General features: G+C 48.4%; 1 protein-coding gene across 5 annotated transcripts in view; it reads right to left on the reverse strand.

Moving 5' to 3' along the window:
- Positions 1 to 815: 815 nt before the first annotated feature.
- The window catches only part of LOC108932408 (kinase suppressor of Ras 1-like), a 46,172-nt gene continuing 26,870 nt past the window's right edge, over positions 816 to 20,117 (reverse strand). For 2 of the 5 annotated variants that reach the window (XM_018748782.2, XM_018748786.2), the window contains 17 exons: positions 11,993 to 12,140; positions 11,396 to 11,879; positions 10,372 to 10,559; positions 8,479 to 8,548; positions 8,085 to 8,168; positions 7,926 to 7,987; positions 7,658 to 7,767; positions 7,320 to 7,488; positions 6,929 to 6,970; positions 6,430 to 6,487; positions 6,180 to 6,240; positions 5,140 to 5,573; positions 4,908 to 5,004; positions 4,677 to 4,810; positions 4,249 to 4,380; positions 4,007 to 4,142; positions 817 to 3,444 (listed from right to left, as the gene is read on the reverse strand). In XM_018748782.2, coding sequence (XP_018604298.1) covers positions 3,298 to 3,444; positions 4,007 to 4,142; positions 4,249 to 4,380; positions 4,677 to 4,810; positions 4,908 to 5,004; positions 5,140 to 5,573; positions 6,180 to 6,240; positions 6,430 to 6,487; positions 6,929 to 6,970; positions 7,320 to 7,488; positions 7,658 to 7,767; positions 7,926 to 7,987; positions 8,085 to 8,168; positions 8,479 to 8,548; positions 10,372 to 10,559; positions 11,396 to 11,879; positions 11,993 to 12,140 — 2,556 coding nt within the window. In that variant the 3' untranslated portion in view covers positions 817 to 3,297. Of the gene's footprint in view, positions 3,445 to 4,006; positions 4,143 to 4,248; positions 4,381 to 4,676; positions 4,811 to 4,907; positions 5,005 to 5,139; positions 5,574 to 6,179; positions 6,241 to 6,429; positions 6,488 to 6,928; positions 6,971 to 7,319; positions 7,489 to 7,657; positions 7,768 to 7,925; positions 7,988 to 8,084; positions 8,169 to 8,478; positions 8,549 to 10,371; positions 10,560 to 11,395; positions 11,880 to 11,992; positions 12,141 to 17,801; positions 17,956 to 20,117 lie in introns of those variants that run through there. The other 3 variants (XM_018748783.2, XM_029255461.1, XM_018748784.2) reach the window with 3 other exon arrangements.

Genomic DNA, 20,117 nt, shown 5'->3' on the forward strand with positions numbered 1-20,117 from the left:
AGCTAAAGGGATAGCTGTAAACTATATATCTAAAGTTTTGAAGGTCTAAGAACCCTGTCAATATAAGCTGTGATCCTTCACCAATTAAACTGTTTTGTGTGCTGATTGTGCTACAATGTCAACCAGTTAATTTGGATAATGAAGAATTTGCTAAATATTGCGGTCACTTTTCTTTTTTAAAAGAAGTATCGGATGTAGACCCAGAAAGGGGTCCTTCTCTCAGGGAACCGTGCCATAGGAGACGTGAGCAGACCAGGTGAAGGAGGAAGCAGAGAGGCACCAGTGCAGCTCAGTTACACTCAAATTTGGAATGAACCAAGACACAAGTACTAACAAGAAAATAAAACATACCAAACACTTAAAGCCCTCAGATTTCCTGGGACCTTTAGTTTTGCTTAACATCAACTCGGAGAAATAAATTGGAAGTTGCATTCCATTCCAATGACTTTGGCCAAAATTCTTCAAACAGAAGCCAGGTTACAATTAATCCCTATTGCTGTGTAACTTTTGTTGCATTTATTTGCAGAATCAAGTTTTTACAGCTTGCAAACCTGCAAAAATTGTTTCATGAGAAAGTGTCACTACTGAAACAATTATTTTAATAAAATGGAAGCCATTTGTGTGATAGAGACCTGGATTTATTGTTTTTCAAAGATGGAAAAAAAACTTGTGTTTACAGTAGGGTTGCCACATGCAATACAAAAATATGAATTCTTACATGACATAAAAACATGTATTGACCCATTTTTTAAAAAATGTACAATTAATGTTTAACAGGATTTTGTACATGAAAAAAATATATAAAGATCTGTACACTGTTGGTGGAGCTGTACCTATTTAAAAATGTTACAGCGAAATATAAAATGTTCCTACAAATATTAAAAGAATTATGTTAAGCTGTACATTAAATAAAACAATATTTATATATTTATAGGCTGATATTTTTAATTTCTCCAAAACATCTCTATTTCTGCAGTCTTTCATAGTAAAATCCCCTAGTTCAATAAAATACATTCAGCCACACAATAACAATCACGTGCGCATGCACACGCACCCATCAACACAGCTACACGCATGTGGGCAGCAAAGCGCGGACACAAACGTGTGCGCACGCACACACACCAGAACACAAATGCACACAAGAGGTAACTTTAAAAAAATAAACACTGTCGTGCCAACAAAAGCTGCAGTTATTGGTTGCACGGAAAGCTTTTTATTTTTTTTTTTTCTATTTTTTTTTTTAAAGAGTGGACTTTTTAATCACATTGCAAGCACTCAGTGGTTTGCCCTGGGTTCAAACTTCTGAAAAATGAGCAGGCTTGACACATCGTGTCAAATTTGTTAATGCAGTAAGAAAATAACATGGGTATTGAAGCACCTCACCCGGCAGACCGTGAGCGAAGCAGGCCGGCAGTCTTCTCTCACAGCTCTGTGGCTCCATCACGTAAAAGCAGCGGTCAGAATATCTCATCATTGCTACCTGAGCGCCGGTGACCTGAAGCCCGATGCTGGGACTCGGCCAGGCAGAGCAGACCACAAACCCTTCGTGTTAGGGTGGAAGGGATATCCCGCTGCCCGGCCGTAGCCTTCGAGCTCATTTCCTTCCAGCTAGGGGCCAGGCTTCGTACCATGACTTTCTGTGGAAAGCAGGTTCGGACAAAGATGCAGCGAACCCAAAGTAGGCAGTTTCGCAGCTTCCCCCCGTGCTGTAATGCAGGGTTAATGTGGAGTCGCGATGTGAGCAGGTAACTGGGGGGTGGTCACCTGGTGGAACCTGTGATGTGTGTGTGCAGTGCAGCACAGCAAGCGAGCCGCCATCCCAGTTTGTCCTGCTCACGCTATGGTACTGGGAAGAAGAGAAACGCAGTCCAGTGAAGGCAGAAAGGAGAGGTAGGCCTGGAGCAGCAGGATGTTGTATTTTTAGAGCCTGAAGCTTAGTAAAGGACTTACAGGTTCTGCGACCCAGCCACAGCCGTGCAGATATGACTTCAGCCCCATCCTTATCCTCATCCCAGGCCTCGGGTTTGAGTCCAGTTAAAGGGCTTCAAGCAGAAGTTATACAGCAGAAACCAGAATGAAACCACAGGGGCTCCAAAAATTTGCAAAAAAAAAAAAAAAGGCAAGTTCGGAAAAGTAGGTTTAAAGCAGTGTTTCGGCCTCCCCCCGACACCATCATCGCCACCACCATCGCCGCTCGGTGGACTAGCGGCAGCAGTGCGAATTTCGGTCGGAGCTGCTGCGCTCAACCGGGAGCTAAGGATTTCAGGCGGGGAGGGGGACAAGGCAGACGCAAGCTGCACATTTCGCTTTGCTCTGCAAGCCAGCTACAACCTGGATCGGGGCGAGAGGACAGAACAGACACAGAGAGAGAGACGGGAGGGAGGGGAAACACAGGAGAAGCAGAGGTTATATCGTGTTAGCAGAGGGATGAGAGAGTTAAGAGACTTCAGAGAAACTAGAGCTTGAGTGAGCAGCTCTGGAAGAGCCAATCTGTATACTCATTAAGTGTATGCAGGACAAAAAACGAGTCTAATGGGACCGAGGAAGTGACACAGAAGGCGACAGAGCTGCACGTTCTCGTTTCCATAAGACTGCGACCTTCAGTCTCTTGCTGACCGACTGCAGATGCGTGCGCCGAGAGCAGGTCAGAAGGGAACGCTCGTGTAAGGCTCAACGTCAGTATACTTTTCAAATGTGTCACAGCAGCCAGACTAACAGTGGTTCAGGAAAGACTTAAATAAAAATAGTTTAAAGAGAAAAACATTCACAGCTATCTTCAACTATAGTCAACTGTCACAAACCTCTATATTTATAATATGGAAAAAAAACTTGAAAAATCTGAAATTTCACCTGTTTCGCTCCCTACTCAGTAGATTACAATGCAGCTCCTCATTTACTACCATTCTCTTTTGAATCATCATCACTTTCTAAGATATGAAGCATTCCTAAAAATCATTTCAACACCATTCTTGCAAAAGCAAGGCTGCTGCACCAGTATGAAAGGCGAAACCGAGTCCCAGCTGTCCAGCAGAACCACAGAGGTTCACACTGTGCAGACACCATTGTGGGAAGCGGTTTCAAGGGGCAGGAGACTTTCAAGAGTTCACTCTGCCCCCTGATCGCACAACATGAGAGCTCCAGATGCGACACGAACCCCTGCTCAGGGTAAAGGACCCTCCATCCCAGGCGTGCTCCCAGAGGAGTGTTTTTGTGTGTGAAAGACGCATGTCAGCCAGAGGTCAGGGGTCGTGAAGGCTCAAAGAGGCCACTGGGGCAGGGTCCCGAGAGTCTCGCCCTCTACGATACATACTCAGCAGACTTCCAGAAGTGTCCAGGGTGGGAGAGTCTGCGGTTGAGCTTGGGCAGTTTCTCCAGCATGTCCGCAAGCTGGGTGAAGGTGGGCCGATCGGGGTGATTGTAGGACCAGCAGGCGGACAGGATCTCCTGAAGAAGGGTGAAGAAACGGGGGCTGTCATCCAACCATAGCCCTTCTCGCACCTCAGTATAAGCCCTGAACACACGTGCGCACACAGACACATACACCATGACAGTTCTCCTCCTACAGCCCGGCCATCAGCTGGAAAATACAGTTCATTATCTGCCACTTTGCACAACCGCCCCTTAGCATATGAACTTCTGACCAGGAAATGACTTTAGCAGAAAATTTGCTTTCACATCACATTTAAACTGTTTCCTAACCCTGCACAAGGGGTTTCCAATCTCCCTGCGGGGGGGTCACAAGCCAACTGGATTTGAGGTTATCTATTTATTTATTTATTTATTTATTTTTGTGAGGAATTTGTAGATATATTTCCAAGTCTCATGGAAGTTCCAGGAGAATTTTTCTATTATCTTATTAGCGACACTACCAGTCCAAAAAGTCATCAATGATATTTTAAAATTATACGGCAGCGATTTCCATCGAAAGGAAAAGCGCTGATCTAAATGACACTCGCTGCCTGGGACTCAATGCCCACTGGCTCAACCTCTTGACCACACTGCTCACCGTGACTTCTTTGCCCATGCTGATCTCCGCCAGGACCTTTTTAATTCCCTGTCCGCTGCCCACCTGCCAGATGGTGGCCTCCACAGGCTGCCTGGTGAAGGGCCAGTCACGGGCCTGCAGCTCGTACCAGACGGTACTACAGAGCACAAGCAGAGAGATGGTCACTCCATTTCATTAGAAAGAACCCCTATTGGAAAACCTGGGGGTTGACGAAAGGGGTGGAGGACATTTGTGCTTTGTACCCAAAGGCGTAAACGTCGGCGGCGTTGGAGAACGGCAGGCGGTCCTCATTGTTCCCTGGGCCCATCTGTCTCACAATCTCTGGCGCCAGGTAGCAGATCCAACCGTGGGGCACCTTCAGCTCGTTCTCACGCCTGGACACACACACACACACACACACACACACACACACACACACACACACACACACACACACACACACACAAAACCGCAGACCTAAAGTAAGAGCCCGCTCAATTCACAAACCAGCCCGTTTTTCTTGCAGATTTCACAGTCCTTTCACACATCTAGCTGTCTGAGGACATGACTCATCACTGGCCTCCAGAACAGACACTTTGCACACAGCGGCTGATGTTCAGGAGCTAGTTCCGTGACACGTTTGTCCTGTACATTCTGTGCAGCGATGCAGAGGATTGCATTGAGCCCCTACCGTCCTTCCTGGACAACTCCAGAGATTCCAAACAGGCCGAAGTCGGTGATGACCACCTTGTTACTGTCATAAAACACGTTCTTCGACTTCAGGTCCTTGTGCACAATGCCTTTCGCATGCAGGTAGCCCATTCCCTATGGAGGAGTCCAACACAAATCTGTCACATCCTCTGATCCCTGCAGAGTTAGCAGCTGAAGCCCAGTATTGTCCTTCAAGGCGAGGGTTCTGTACCTTCACAATTTCCTGAGCAATCTGCCTGGTTTTGTTGATATCCAGCGTGTTTTTGGCATCTCTCACGACCGAGTACAGAGTCCGTCCCTTACAGAAACTGGGTGAGAGTGACAGGAGGAGACTCAGTGATCACTTAGGTTGAACGACAGCAGGAGCAGCAGCAGACAATCAGACAGAAGCAGACAGAACTCGGTGTTCGCTTTCTATGATCTCCTTGCAATAGCGTGCTCACCTGGTGATGATAGCCAGGTGGGGCGGAGCCATGCAGGCACCCATGAAGAGCACCACGTTCTCGTGCCGCGTCTGCCGGTAATTCATCACTTCCTTCTTGAAGAGCTTCAAGTGGTCCTGGTTGTTGCCGTCGATCTCGAGCAGCCGTATGGCCACCTCCCCATGCCAGCGGCCCCGGTGCACCTTGCCCCAGCGGCCCTTGCCGATGAGCTCACCCAGGTCCAGCTGCTCAAAGGGGATGTCCCACTCCTGCAGATAGACACTGGTCTGGCTGGCCTTGCGTGAGATGGGGCCCTTCCAGCGGTCGCCCCGTGGGCTGGGCAGGTCGTCCAGCTCGTCACCATCGGCCTCTCCATCAGAACTCCCTTTATCCTGCCCCTCGCCCTCTGCGTCGTCCTCTGCTCTGTCATCATCTTCCTCAGCCTCTTCCTCCTCCTGAAACAGAGGCAACGTCACTAACTTTCCATTATAAAGGAATTGTTTCTTTTTTGAAGGACTGGAAATATTTTGTGGGTTGAAACCAATCCTTTGAAATCAATCTGAGACATGGGCTATAAAGCAGACTAACAAAGACAGTAGTAAGCACTTTCATGGAACTTGGTTGCAAAGTTTTGGCTTTAATGAAAATACAGACAGAAAGTTGGGCGGGTAGGCAGCAGAGAGGTTAGCACTTTTTTCCCTCCAGGTCGAATCCCTGATCCTGTTTTAAATCAAAATAATTACACTGAATTAATGCAGTAAGAATACCCTGCTGAACTACTGGATAAATAACCGTAAAAAGTTGTTCATCTAATGTTTGCAAGTCACCTTGGATTTAAATAATAATAAAGTCTTAAACACTTTGGCCCAGTTAGACATGGTGCTCAAAGCCACAGAAAAGATAGTCAGATGTTTGTCAAGCAGCTCAGTTTCCCATTTACCTATGTAGGTGACTCAAATGTCACCTCAAACCTCCCTTCTTTCTTCACCCTTCATCCTCCCCCAGGCCCTCCTCACTTTTCAGCATTTCATCAGCTTTACTGGTCCTCCTCACACACTTACCACAGCTTCCTCTTCTCCCACCAGCTGGGATGTGGAGTTGTCTGCCGGCTGCTCTGCTGACCTGCGGGGGTTGGGGGGGATGTGAACAGGATTTTTAACTAGGGCCCTCTGAGTTGAATGTGGTGTCGAGGACGACACACAAGTGCAAGACGACTGTCTTCCAAGTAGGGCCATATCACCATATTATATTTCTCTCAATCAAAATGGATTAGTTGAATGATATAAATTGCAAGGAGTTGTACCATCTTACCCAGAGTCAAGCGGGCCTTCGCAATGCAAAGCAGTAGACTGCTGTAAGCTGGGAACATCTGCATGAAGAAAAACACATTTGAGAATTAAAACTTTTCAGGGAGTAAATTCATGTTGCTGCCCAGACCTTACAAACACAGAGCTGCATCCCAATTTTGTAGCTGATGTCATGCAATTTTTAATTCACTATAAGGATTACACCAAAAAAAAAAAAAAATCTGCACACCTCCCAGCTGCAGTTGCCCATACTGACCACTGGGGTCAGACATGAGCCACACAACCCTTTTCCAGCACGCAAACAACACAACCCTAAGAAAGGCCCCCGTAAGGATATGGGTCCAAGTACTGCGGTCGATTCAAAAAGCGACCTTTGGTGCGCTTTAGCGCTCGTGCTACGGACAGACGGCTCTGCCAACATCAATAAAACACAGGAGATTGCGTGTGTCTGGGGGCAGGGTAGGGGTGGGGTGGCACATGAAAAAGCAGCAGTGTTAACTCACCAGGGAAGATAAACTGTTGTCTATGCTGAAAGTAACAGGCAGCTTGTAAACAGAGGGGGGAGATGACATTGCAGACGGAGCAAGAGAATGAAGAGGGAGAAAGAGAGAGAGGGGGAGGGAGCAGAGAAAAAGTCACCAGATGAGCGGGGTGGTTAGTTTCACTTGTCCCCCCCCCCCATGTCCCGTTTGGTTTCTGTTAATGTTGTTAATGGAAACCAGAGCACATAAAGGATCACCTTCGAAATCCAGCAGCATTGGCACTACTTTTGTAGTACTTTCACAGCACTGAGATGACATAGTGGTGTAGATCAGGCCCATGTCTGCGCGTGAGAGAGAGAGAGAGAGAGAGAGAAAGAAACTGCAAGGCCCCTGGAAAGGGGTGGGGACTCACCAGGGAAGTGGAAGCGATTGTCACGGGGGCCCTTGGGTGAGGGGTTGGGGGGCGGTGTGGCGCTTGGAGGGTTGCTTTGCTGGAAGGGGGCGGGTGAGGAGGGCGTGGAGGAGGTAGTGGAAGAGGGGTTGCTGCTCGAATCCAGCTGGTTGAGTGTTGGCGGATGGTCCTGAGGGTGACAAGGAAACGACTGCAGTTAAAATTTACCGCACGCACACACACACACTCAATCTCAAACCCCTATCAACGCATCTCTTCCTATCAGTAACTCTGAAGTGACCCTTGATCAGAGCTCTGGCACTCTACAGGCTCTGCTTGGTTATAAATACCAGCCCTACCTTTTTGGTTATTGCCTTCGGTAACGTGCCAAATTGCGGGGGTTCCGTCGGCCGGTCTGTAGGGTTGTTGATATCTGACGGCACCGACTCTGTTCTTCGGATTTTTGGGACTACAACAGATAGAAAGTAGTAAACAATGGTGGCAAAATAACGCGGAGGCTCCAGTGGAGACCCTGCGGGGCTCAACCCAACACAGTCCATACATCTAGGAGCACTTTAACATTAATGTAGCTCAAAGCTGTCATTGCTCACATGGAAGGTAGCTTACTTGGTAGAAATGATATTCTGCAGGAAGGGGCTTCTTTTGTACATTTGTTGTGGCACTTTAACCTGGAAGAAGAAAAACACTGATTAACACTGCCACAGAAACTGGCACGCAGGGCAACCCATCAGGGCTGCGCATTTGAAGGAGGCGCCGTCTTCTCACCTGCAGTGTTTGCACTTCACGCCAAACATCATGTTCTTCTGGCAGACTTGACACGTCTGAGAGAGCCAGGACTTGGTGGAAAACCTTCAATGGGAAGAAAAAAAGATAAAAATCACACAGAAGAAAGTCACAAAGAAAAACAGTTTTGCTTTACCAAAAATATATTTATGATGGACAGGCTGACATTTAGAGTTATTAATTAGGAGACACTTTTCTTCAAAGTGACGTACATCTCAGAGAACACAAAACTGCATTACCTCATGGTTGGAATTAAGTTTACATCCAGGGCCGCCACATTTATATCAGGATACAGAGAGGAACACCTTACAGCATCCTGCTAGAATGTTCCCCAATAACAGGCAGTACAAAGGTGAAACTGCCAGTCGTTTCTCACCTGTGTGTAACGGGAAGACCAATGTCTCTCCTCATCGTCTGCGGTGAACTCCTGTGCATTGCTACGTTATCTACAGGGACACACACATAGTTTGTTTATACTTTTATTCAATTGGCTGATACTTTTCTCTAAAATCTTACAATGATTTAAAGACCTGGGAATTTTCTTACTGCATCAATTCAGGGCAAGTACCTTGGTGAAAGATACTACAGCGAGACGTGGGATTTGAACCCGGGTCCATGAGTGGAAAAGAGCAACTCTAACCACCACGCCACCTGCTGCCACTAACTCACAGACTTGTTTTTACCATTAAATTTGGACATTTCACCACATTCCTCATGTAACTGGAACAGGACATGTAAAAAAAACAGTTGAGCTAGTATTGTTTAAATTTTATAAATTTTTAGATCTATTTCTTGCAAATTAAGGGTGTTTAATAAAAATTAAGGTACCCATTTCACATATATGTACTTACGTAAATGCTGTATTTATATACTGCACAAAGGAAAGTGCTGTATGTTGCCATGCTTCGGCAAAACAGCGTTTTCGTGTGAAAGGCCTCTAAAGAAGAATGTGTAAGGCTGGTTAAGGCTTGCTTTCGTGGTGATGTCAACGGGGAATGTTAACATTTCATCATCCCACCCAACCCTCCTCATTGCCTGCCCAAGCCTACCAGCTCCAGAAACACACCGGGGAGGAACCTGACATCATACCACAGCCTCTGCAAGGCCAGATCTGTCCAGCTTTTGCAGCAAATCATTACTGCATGACTAGTGACCTCATAACCGGGTCACCATGGAGTGCGGAGAACCTCTGATGCTGCGTGACCAGAGCACGATGACTGTTCACCGGTTCCAGGAGCAGAAGTGGCGCACAGCAGGCCAGCTCATCGCTAACTTACTTCCTCTGCAAAACCTCATTGGGATGGGAGCATTTCCACAGAAGTGCTGAGCGTTGCGTATGACTTCGCTCGAAAGAACATCTGCAGAGGCACCGAGAGTCAGGAAAAAAATCTGGCAGCGCCCTTCACGGGCCACGCGTCTGCGTGCACACACTTGGCTTTGGGTAAAAGTGTCTGCTAAGCATGTGAAAGTACTGGTTGTCCTCCACTTAAAACAGGGTTCTGTTCCAACAACCTCCACTGTCAGTCAGTCCCACTGTTATATTAACCCTAAGGGTTTATATAGAACTTGACATGCGTCAATGCTACTTTGTATAATAGGGCTTTATATTTTTTTCCCCACCAACTTTATGCAATATGCTAAATACTATGTTAAAATAATACTAATAAGATAATTATATACTACTAGTAAATATTAAATGAAACTGTATAGGTATCAATTATGAATACCGTAGTTAAGACTGTATAATATTCAGTAATGAGTACAGGGACAGCGGGTACCGTAGTGGATAGAGCTGCTGCCTTTGGACCAAAAAGGTTACAGGGTTGCATCTCACCTCCAGCTGTAACACCCTTGAGCAAGGTACTTACCCTAAATTACTCCAGTAAAATTACATCACCTACGGTTACTTACAGCTAAATAATTGTAAGTGGCTCAATATTCTAATTCTCTTTGGAGAAAAGTGTCAGATCAATGAATAACTGGAAATGAACACACTTCTTTTCCCGCTAGCGACTTTAAATGAAAGAAAAAAAAAAAAAAAAAAAACTCACTTGAAGAAAATGACAAAGTTTTGTAAACAAAACACAGCTGCTGCTACACACCCGAAGACTGACACTGAAATATGGTGTCTCGCAGCAGCACTGCCAGTTGATGTTGTCATACAGCAGAGGAGTGATCGTTGTTAGACATTATGACCAAATGTCAGAACTTAACTCGAGTACCAACTGTGGTGGCTTAGCTGCAGGGGATGCAAGTAGAAACCACTCACTCTTGATGATGACACGCTCTTCTAGAAGGGTGGGGGTTCCTGGGAGTGTATAAGGAGCTGTGGCGGGGGTGGGGAGGGCTCCGGGCGTGCGGGCTGACAGCAAGGGGGAGCGCAAGGGAGAGTCCTCGCACCCACCGCCACTACCGTTGATCTGCACCTTCAACGGCAACTTGTTCTTCTTTGCACACCTGTAAGGGGCAGAGTAAAGTGGTCAAACACCACAGCTGCACCTGTTGTACCTTTTCTTAACAATAATTCAGGCATAATTGCCTGAAACTTTTAAAATCTGGAGGAGGAAAAGCCAAGATATGCATAAAACAGGGTTACAATTTAGAAAGTTTTTAGGGGCGGCAACGCGGCACAGAAGGCTGGTAGCACCAGTGCCTCTCAGTTCCTGGGTTATGGGTTCGGACATGGATTTGACCATCTTACTCTGTGTGAAATTTGAATGTTCTCCCTGTGCTCTGGTTTCCACCCACAGTCCAAAGACATGCTTCAGGTGAATTAGTGACTAAACAGCCTGAATAGTACAGGGTCACATTGTTTTGCTGCATACGTTTGTGAATCACGTCTGGTTGTCCAGTGCAGTGTATCTAACACTGTAAGGCACCTTGGATAAGGGCATCAGCTCGATACCTTTTATGTATGTGGCTTTGGATGAATAATCTCTACTAAACAAAGAACAGGAAATGCAATCTATGATTCTCTCTTACAGCAAGAAATGTTCCTCAATGAGCTTAAGCAGGAAAACGTGTAGCAGATGTACCCCTTCTTATAACTGTGAAGGCAGCCAGGCTTGACATTGTGCAGACTATGGCAGGAGCACCCTGGGCCTGTGGCTGAGGGTGCTGAAGACCCCACCAGGAGGCAAGTGGTGGACGGAGAGGCACAGAAAAGAGCAGCAATGACACACACAGCACAACCCCAGTACTGCTCTGCATAGAAAGGCATCCGAAAGAGCCACATGCTGAGAAAGCCTCTAGACAGGTGGACGAGCAGAAAGAGGACGGGGGGTTCCACCTACTTGTTGGTAGGTGGGTCCTCGATACGGTTGCCCAGCTGTGACTCGTGGCTCCTGCTGCGGGTGAGGGTGATATTGGGTAGGAGGTTCAAAAGCTTGCGGGAGGGGGCTGGTGGGGTGCGCGGGGGCTTCAGCTGGTGGCGCCTCCTGGAGGGCGGGGTGATAGGGGGAGTGCCAGCATACCCGTAGGCGCGAACAGTCCGCGGGGATGATGGGAAGGGGTCCACCAGGCTGTCGCTGTAGATGTGCAATCCGTGTCCGTCGGAAGAGGGAGCGGTCGACACAGACACGGAGCGAAGCTGCAGGCCAGTGTTACCGGGAGGGGAAGGCGTGGAGGCGCTGCCTGGGGGGCGGGCCAGGGGGGAGGGGCTGTGAGGCCGTAGCGGTCCCGTCAGACAGGACAGCTGGTCCGCAAGGAACGTGGTACCGCTGTCTCGTCGCACCGGCTCCGAAATCCACGGAACCCCATCATCCCTCAGCTCTCCTCCTATTGGACAAAATGATAACGGTCACACAGAGACCCCGTAAGCTCCGTTGAACATCTATCTCGCTGGCCATTTCAGCCTGGGAGTAAGTCAGAGCGAGCTGCCGAGAACTCACCAGATTCAGTGGCACTCCTCAGACAGGACAGCGCCGTCGTGAGCCGGGAACATTCCTCGGAGTTCGAGCCAAGACGTCTCATCGTCTCGCGTACCTGGGAGCCAGACATCTGCAGCAAGGTGTCCAACGACAGCTTCCCGGGCACAGCCTGGAAGGGGGTAAAATGGGACTTGAGGGGGCAGGCAGATGAAACAAACCTTAGACTATACGTGATCGCCTTTCCTTCAGATGGGAGAAGTCAAAAACACTGAACCGCTACAGGTGTAACTCCCTTCTCAGACTGCACCCCTTCACATTTATTCACTCAGCCAACAACATCCTCCAAAGCGACTTACAGCATTAAGCTAATTACAGCGATTTACCCATTTACACAGCTGGCTAATTTTCACGGGAGCAATTCACATAAAGTACCTTGCTCAAGGGTACTAGGGCAGGAGGTTGGATTGAAACCTGGGTCTTTTGAGTCCAAAGATGATTGCCGTCATCACTACGCCACCTGCTGCACACACTTAGGAAGTCGCTCACCGGGCTTGGGGTTGGAGTAAAAGCCCCTCCAGACACTCTTCCCACCACATTCCAGCTTTGAAAGCAAAACAACCTGGCATCTACAAACGTGGAAATCATACATGAGTTTTAGGAGATGTGGGGGTACACCGGGGGGTTGTGTTTGGAGGTTCATTACATCACCCTCTTTTGACAAGCATGACCTTTGCATGCATTTCAGACAAGAAACCTTCTGGCAATCTGGCAAAGGGGGAGGGGGGGAGGGAGAAAAAAAAAAAACCCAGAAAGACGTTCTCTGGGTTTCGAGGAACCACAACAGCGGATCTGAAATCTTGCAGCCGCAGCCTGGTTTATTTGCCACTTTCCTAGCGCTTGCTCTGCAAACACAGAGTCGTCTGGTGAAAGAACTCCCAAAAGCTGGGAATCGGCCGATTCGGTCAAGTCTTTGCACGCAGAGGAAGAAAAGCAACACACATCTGTTCTAGGATAAGAGAAACCGACCATCACGACTTCTTTCCACAGAACAGGGTTGAGGAACTTGTTAAAATCCCAAATTATTGACTATTACGTAGGTGCGGCAAGCAGGATTATCGGCTGCACCCGATTGATGGGGGTATTTAAACTGTCGGAGGACAGCAGAGTTCGGTGCGGCCTGGGTGCAGATTTACATTTACTCATTCAGGAACTGTTGGTAGCGCAGTGATTAGAACTGCTGCCTTTGGACCCAAAAGTTGCAGGTTCAAATCTTACCTCCAGATGTAATACCCTTGAGCAAGGTAATCACCCAGCTGTATAAATAGGTCAATAATTGTAAGTAGCAACATTAAGTCACTTTGGCGAAAAGCATCAGCTAAATGAATAAATGTAAAATTTATACAGACGCATAATTTTATCATTTCTTTTTTTTTCCTGGAGCAATTTTAGAGTAAGTACCTTGTTCAAGAGTATTACATCTGGAGATGAGATTTGAACCTGAGACCTCTGGGGCCAAAGGCAACAGCTCTTACCACTATACTACCAGTTGCCGCTACGCAGATGCTGCCTGTAGCTCCCATCTGAGGCTTCATTTTCATAGTTGCTGCCCTCTTCGTTTTGGAGGAAAGGATTCTGCAAGTCCAGCCCGTACAGCCTCAGCCAAATGGGGCACGTTCAAAGTGCCGCATATGCAAACGTATCCATACCTTCGTCCCACGCCCAGTGACACCTCTCCCCTTAGGGATACATACATCAGCAAAAGGAAATTATCACAAGTAAAGAAGGGAATATGATCCACAGGACCTAACACATCTTCTCCATTCACCATGAGCAACCTACACCACCTGTGACTTACGGCAGATGCAAGAGCACCGGCGCTTACCCCTCGGTGAAGGCGGAGCAGAGCACACGGTGGGTACGGGTGAAGCATACAGGCTGTCGGGGCGACGCCACGAAGCTCCCTTTAGTCCCCATTAGTCAAAAATCCCCTTATAGTATCTTATACATCCACAAAATGCCCAGTTGACAATCATTCATTACGTTATGCATAAATTGTATACAGTTACATTCTTCTCTCAGATTTAGACATTCCAGGTGTCAGAGAAACATAAAATAAGTGAACGATTGACTGACTGCCGTCTGACTCGACCGTGTGTATTTGCACGGGTTGCTACGGCGAGAGCGTGTGGTGCTAAGTGAAGTTTCCACACTTTTTAAGATCGAGCAGCTCCACATCACAATGGGCCTACAGCCCCTGGCAGGGAATGAAAAGGACATTTAGCGCAGAGTTCACAGGCTTCCCGGTTGTGTCATGGCTCCGGTGAGCGGAGCGCGGGCGCTGGACGGCCCGGCTGCCTCTGCATTGTTCCCACGGTGAATGAAAAGGCACCGAATGAACAAAGGCATCTGAGCCAGTTATTTCAGCCTGACCTGGTCCCCCAGATTCTGGACCTGTGCCGGGGGGGGCGTAACGGGACGTGACCCAAGAGCACGCCACGACCCTTTGTACCGCGCTGGATCAGAGAAAGCGATGAGCCACAAACCCGCGCCTTTTCATCACAGAGCTCTGACACCAAGCCGTGTTGTACTGCTGAGACCCTCAGTGAGGGTACAACAGGGTAAAAACCACCAAGGAGCAGGAACGTTCTCAGCTACAGCGGGAAGAGAGCACCGCTCAGCTGTAATTCAGGTTTTCTCGCTCGGGGCACTTTGAGACGGGAGACGCTGCGTTCGTGTGCGAGCCCCGAAGGCCGAGTCACCTCATCGCTCTTTCACGCCTTTCGGAAACACGGAGGACCTGCACGAAGAGCGCGGCACAAATAGCGTGACAAAGACCTCACAGCGAGTGCCTGGAGGGGTAGCGATACTAAACATTAGTTCATCGGGCAAAGAAACGAAACTGGGTGAAAACACAACAGTTTCTGCTGTTGGTGTTAATTAACGTTGACACCATCGTGGACGAGTCTTCACAAAAGATGAGGGGAGAGAGAGGGAGGGCGGAAAAAAAAAAAAAACTTCAGTGCCGCACAATCATCTCTGGATCATGTAAACATAAACAAAGCACAGGAAAACGCACTCCCTGGGGATTAATGAGAGATGAGTTTGGCTACAGAAAAACTACCGCTGGAATCCAGAAGCATGACGTCACATTATCACCAAACCAGCCACTGCTGTAGGAATCCGCAGCTACATTCAAGGTATTTCTTCGGTGACTGATCTCAGTGAACGTAATACTTTCGAAAAAGTCAGGTATATTTATTATATATAAATTACACATATGAAGCACTGTTTAGGGAAACGATACGTTCAAAAAGTAATGAGTACGATGATGATTCGAAAAGAATTTGCAGTAACATTTTTTTTTTTAAAAATATTTGGGATACTTTTCAAAATATACATATATACACAGCGTATATACAGTGGGACAGCTGGTAACATACTGGTTAGAGCTGCTGCCTTTTTAGACCCAAAGGTTGCAGGTTCAATTCCCACCTCCAGTTGTAGTGCTCTTGAGCAAGGTACTTAACCTAAGTTGCTCCAGTAAAAATTACCCAGCTGTACAAATGGGTAAATAATTGTAAACAGCTTCACACTGTAAGTCACTTTGGAGAAAAGTGTCAGCTAAATTAATAAAGATAGATGCAAGTTACATATATTTATATATGTATGTGTAAACGTGTTTACACTGTCTAGCTGTACAAAACCATGGTGATGGCAGCACTTAACACCTGGGAGCTGCTGTTATTTTATACAGATGGATTCCTTGTGTCATGGTGAGGGTTAACAGGAGAGAGAGGCCATAAACAGACCACCCTTCTATTTTTAACCCACAGGTCTAATTGTTTTCTTATCCTTTTGTGAGGTGGCTAAAAACAGACCGATAAAACGAGTGTATAATGTCGGAGGCCCTGAGGGAAACACAGGCCGACGTTATCTCGCTGACCGCAGGAGGCAAAATAGCAATGCGACACCACTGTGATACGCCCGGTCGGGAACTACCTTGCGTGGGCCGTTGGCTCTCCCGTTGCCATGGCGACAGTAAAGCCGAAAACCTGACATACCTGAACCACAAATCCTTGAGGGACTACTAGGCATCTCCTCCCGGTCACACTGTTTACATCTCAAACACTCCTCGCTCTGCCCGTCTCATCCAAAATTATAATATTAAACACACCCCCGCTCCCGCCATCTCCTCCCCACTTCCCTCGACCACACCTCCACCTCCACTTTCTCCACCCTGCTCTTTATGAAGTTAAACACATGCCATGCCTGGTGTCCTGTCCCTACAATTTATCCACTTACATAGCTGGGTAATTTTTTCTGGAGTAATTCAGGGAAAGTACTGCACCGTCAAGGGTATTACAGTAGGAGGCGGGATCTGAACCCGCAAGTTCCGAATCCAAGCAACTCTTACCATTACCCCACCTTCTGGCCCAAGACTTAAAAGAGACACCTGCTGACGCTACCCCAACACCACGTTATCACATTAAGAACACGCATTTTGCTCCTGCTGCCAAACGCATCACACATTCACTCCGCCTAGCTCCTCCCGCCTCAGTATAATATTAAGCACATGCCCACTCATGACATCTCCGCCCCACTCGTTATCCCATTAGAGACAAGCCTGCTCCCACCAGCTCAGACTCATCTTCATGACATTAAACACACGCCCATAACCCTTCCGCATCTCCAGATCAAATTAAACAATTATGGGCTGGGATGACTGGTTGAAACAAAACGAGAGGGGAGCTTAGCCTGCCGAGGCCACGCTGCCCTTGGGGTGGACCGATGGGAGAACATCCCGAAAGAGCAGAATATGACTCCATCCACACAAGCTCACTCACTGCAGGCTGCACGCTGGAGAGGAGCGCGGAGCTGATACAGCGAGGGACCGGAGTTCTCAGATCATGTGCTCACAGGTTGTCACTGACTGGCACCGCGAACCCTTGGCACGGGCCCACATGCCATGCCACTCCCGGCGCAGTCTGGAGACGGAGGAGGAGCCGGAGGAGGGCGCCTATGGTGATGGATGGGAACAAGTGGCCACGGGTTGGGGGGGGTGTACAAATTTCTGCACCCTCATCTCACACACACACACACACACACACACACACACACACACACACAAACCTGCTGCTAAGCGCAGAAAAAGGGCTGCAAGGGGGCATTACGCGCGCGTGTGTGGTCGCGCGTGCGCCGGCGACAATGTTGCACGGTCGCAAGCGACTTCATTACACGAACACACGCGTGTGTGAACATGTACGTGCGAGTCTGAGTGAAACTGAGGCACGGAAAGCGCGCGCGGCTCTCCAGCGCGGCGCGAGAGACCGCGCGTGTGGATTTCGCTGCTCAGCAGGCTGCTGTGTGTGTGGCCGCACAGACTAGCTCCACCACCGCGCCACGGGGGGGACAAAGTGGCGGCGCAGCGGAGCGGAGTCGCGACACACCGCCGCGACACGGGGGTCGGGAGCAGCCCGGTCCGTGACCGTGTCCGGACATGTCCTGAGTCACACAGAGTCGCGGTGACGCAGAGAGAGAGAGAGAGAGAGCTGAGCTAGAGGGGGAAAGCCGAGACACACACACACACACACACACACGGGCTAGGCACTGAGAGACGCAGAAACGAACAGCTGTGCCAGGCGGACATCACAATGGCTTCGGCGCTCCATTGAGGAACAGGAAAGCTTGACACAATAAGTCCCTGCTCGAAGCCCCCAGCCAGCCAGCCAGCCCCCCACCGACCCGACCCCAGGAGGACCAGCATGCTCGTGAAAATTCTAAGAAAGTACAACTGAGAGCCGCTGGCGCCCACGACGGCAGACTCACGTACCATCGGTGTGACTTCCACCGGGCACAAGCGCAGCCTGGTCGCTCCCGTCCCGCGCGCTGGAATCCCGCGCCCGCCTCTCCCAGCTGGAGCTCAAGCTGTGACGAACCGCTCTCCCGGGCTCGCGCTCCTCGCCGCCCTCCCCGGCAAGACCCCGCCCCTCAGTTGAAGCCCCGCCCCTCAGTGGAAGCCCCGCCCCTCAGTGGAAGCCCCGCCCCGCCGCTTCCTCTCTTCCCGCCACCGCGGCCCCGTGCTCGCATCCTGCCCGCTGGACCGGCTCGGTCCGGATCGGCAGCCTGGCGCAGGCGCTCTCCTCACTGACAGCATCCGGAAAAATGCGGTCCTCATCTCTACATTTCTTCAGGTTCGGCTTCTCTACTGTTTTTGTCTGGCGGCAGCCTGACTCATCGTAAGCAAACACGGACGGAATATCAAAGTACTGAACTGTCCAGAGGTTTAATTAACCGCAAAGTACTCCTGAATTCATATAATCCACACACGTGCACTCAACACACGCATACTATGGTACTAGTAGTACTAGGCCAGGTGGTGGTGCAGCACTTAGAACCACCGCCTTAGGATGGACAGACCCAGGTTCAGATCCCACCTCCTGGAACAAAGGTGGTACTGTGATCAGCAGCAGGGAGCAGTGGTAAGGCTTTGTGTTTGTAATCTGGAGGTTGCTAGTTCAAAGCCCAGGCATTTAACTAAAACTAGTGCAATTACCGGACCTGGGTTCGAATCCCTGATTCTGCTCTATCATGTCCCATGATTAAAGTACTTACCCTGAATGGCTCTAGTAAAACCTGTGCAAGTAGGAAAATAGATGTAAAACTCAGTGTACAAATTCAACACTGTAACCTGCTTTTGAGGAAAAGTGTCAGTAAAGAGAATAAAAATACAAACTATCATGTAACAGGGTCCCAAACAATGGAAAAAGGCCACAATGGCACCATTGGTACCCACTTGTCCAAGTTGGGGTCACAGTGGTCTGGAGCCTATCCCAGTAGGGTATACACTGGAGACCATAGTGGTTAGAGGTACTACCTTTGGACCCAAAGGTTGCAGGTTTGATCCCCACCTCTGGCTATAGTACCACCAAGCAGTACTTGCCCTCAATTGCTCCAGTGATATTACTCTTGTGTATACATGGGTAAATAATTGTAGGGAGACTAACATTTGTAGTTGCTTTGGAGAAAAGCATAAATGAATAAATGTGAATGTATGAAAATAACAGTAAAAGACAAGCAATAAATAATCATCTTTGTTTAAAATGTTGAAAATATACACTATCGTTATTCACCATAAAAGGTCTTTTTAGAGTTTTTACATTAATTTTAGGTGACATTTTTCCCCCCACTTTGACCTCCTCACAACGGGAAATGGCCTAATGGAGTGATTTCACTGAAAAAAATCATCCGGTTTTATGAGGAATAAGCGTTGTGGCAATTTAGTTGCGTCGACTCACTTTCCTGCTCAGAATGGTTGTGCACAGATGTCCCCAGGCTGCATCAATCATGTAGATCACTCATATCTCCTCACCTGTTACCCTCCCTCAAAGAGTAGAACTCATTTACCATGCTGATATCTCACCTAGATCAATTCAGGTTAAAAAATTTTTTTTTTTTTAAAAAAAAAAAGCCAAAAGATATAACAGGAACCAGTGAGATATTGGATTACGAGTGTGTTTTTTTTAGCCGCTACGCCACCTGCTGTCTGTGTATATGTACCACACTGGTGACTCCCAATTCATTAAAATGCTAGCTGGTTCCTCACACTCACGTAACTACGCATCCGCCTTGCTCGTTCGCTCGTAAGGACCCTTACAACTGGACATCTCGTGCAGCATCTGAATTCTATTCGAAATGCGTGCTAGAATCCCTGCGGCGTGACAGGCCTTGTTCCTGCTCATCCTAGAATGCTACTGATGAATGGGAGTCGAGGACAGCAGTAAATCAGATCGACTGAATACGGGGCGGAAAGAAGGGGGATTCAGAATAACCGCCCGGCATCGATCTTCTTCCATCAGCTGCTTTTTTCGCTCGGCTCGGTACACGGGCACCTCTCTTTCCAGGATGACGCGCAGCGAAGCACTAATGAAACTCAAAGTACACGCCATCGCGTGCATAAATATGTGCCACGGGTCAGAGTCATGCATATTTCACCTGCTGCAGCGCAACGAGTCACGTCTGGGCCTGTGTGTGTGGCAGCTGGCCACTCGGCACGCTTTGGGCACCAGTGATTGTGTGTGTGTGTGTGTGTGTGTGTGTGTGTGTGTGTGTGTGTGTGTCTCTCTCTCACACACAAGCGCTTCTTTTC

The sequence above is a fragment of the Scleropages formosus genome, chromosome 10, assembly GCF_900964775.1.
Source record: "Scleropages formosus chromosome 10, fSclFor1.1, whole genome shotgun sequence".
Taxonomy (NCBI): Eukaryota; Metazoa; Chordata; class Actinopteri; order Osteoglossiformes; family Osteoglossidae; genus Scleropages; species Scleropages formosus.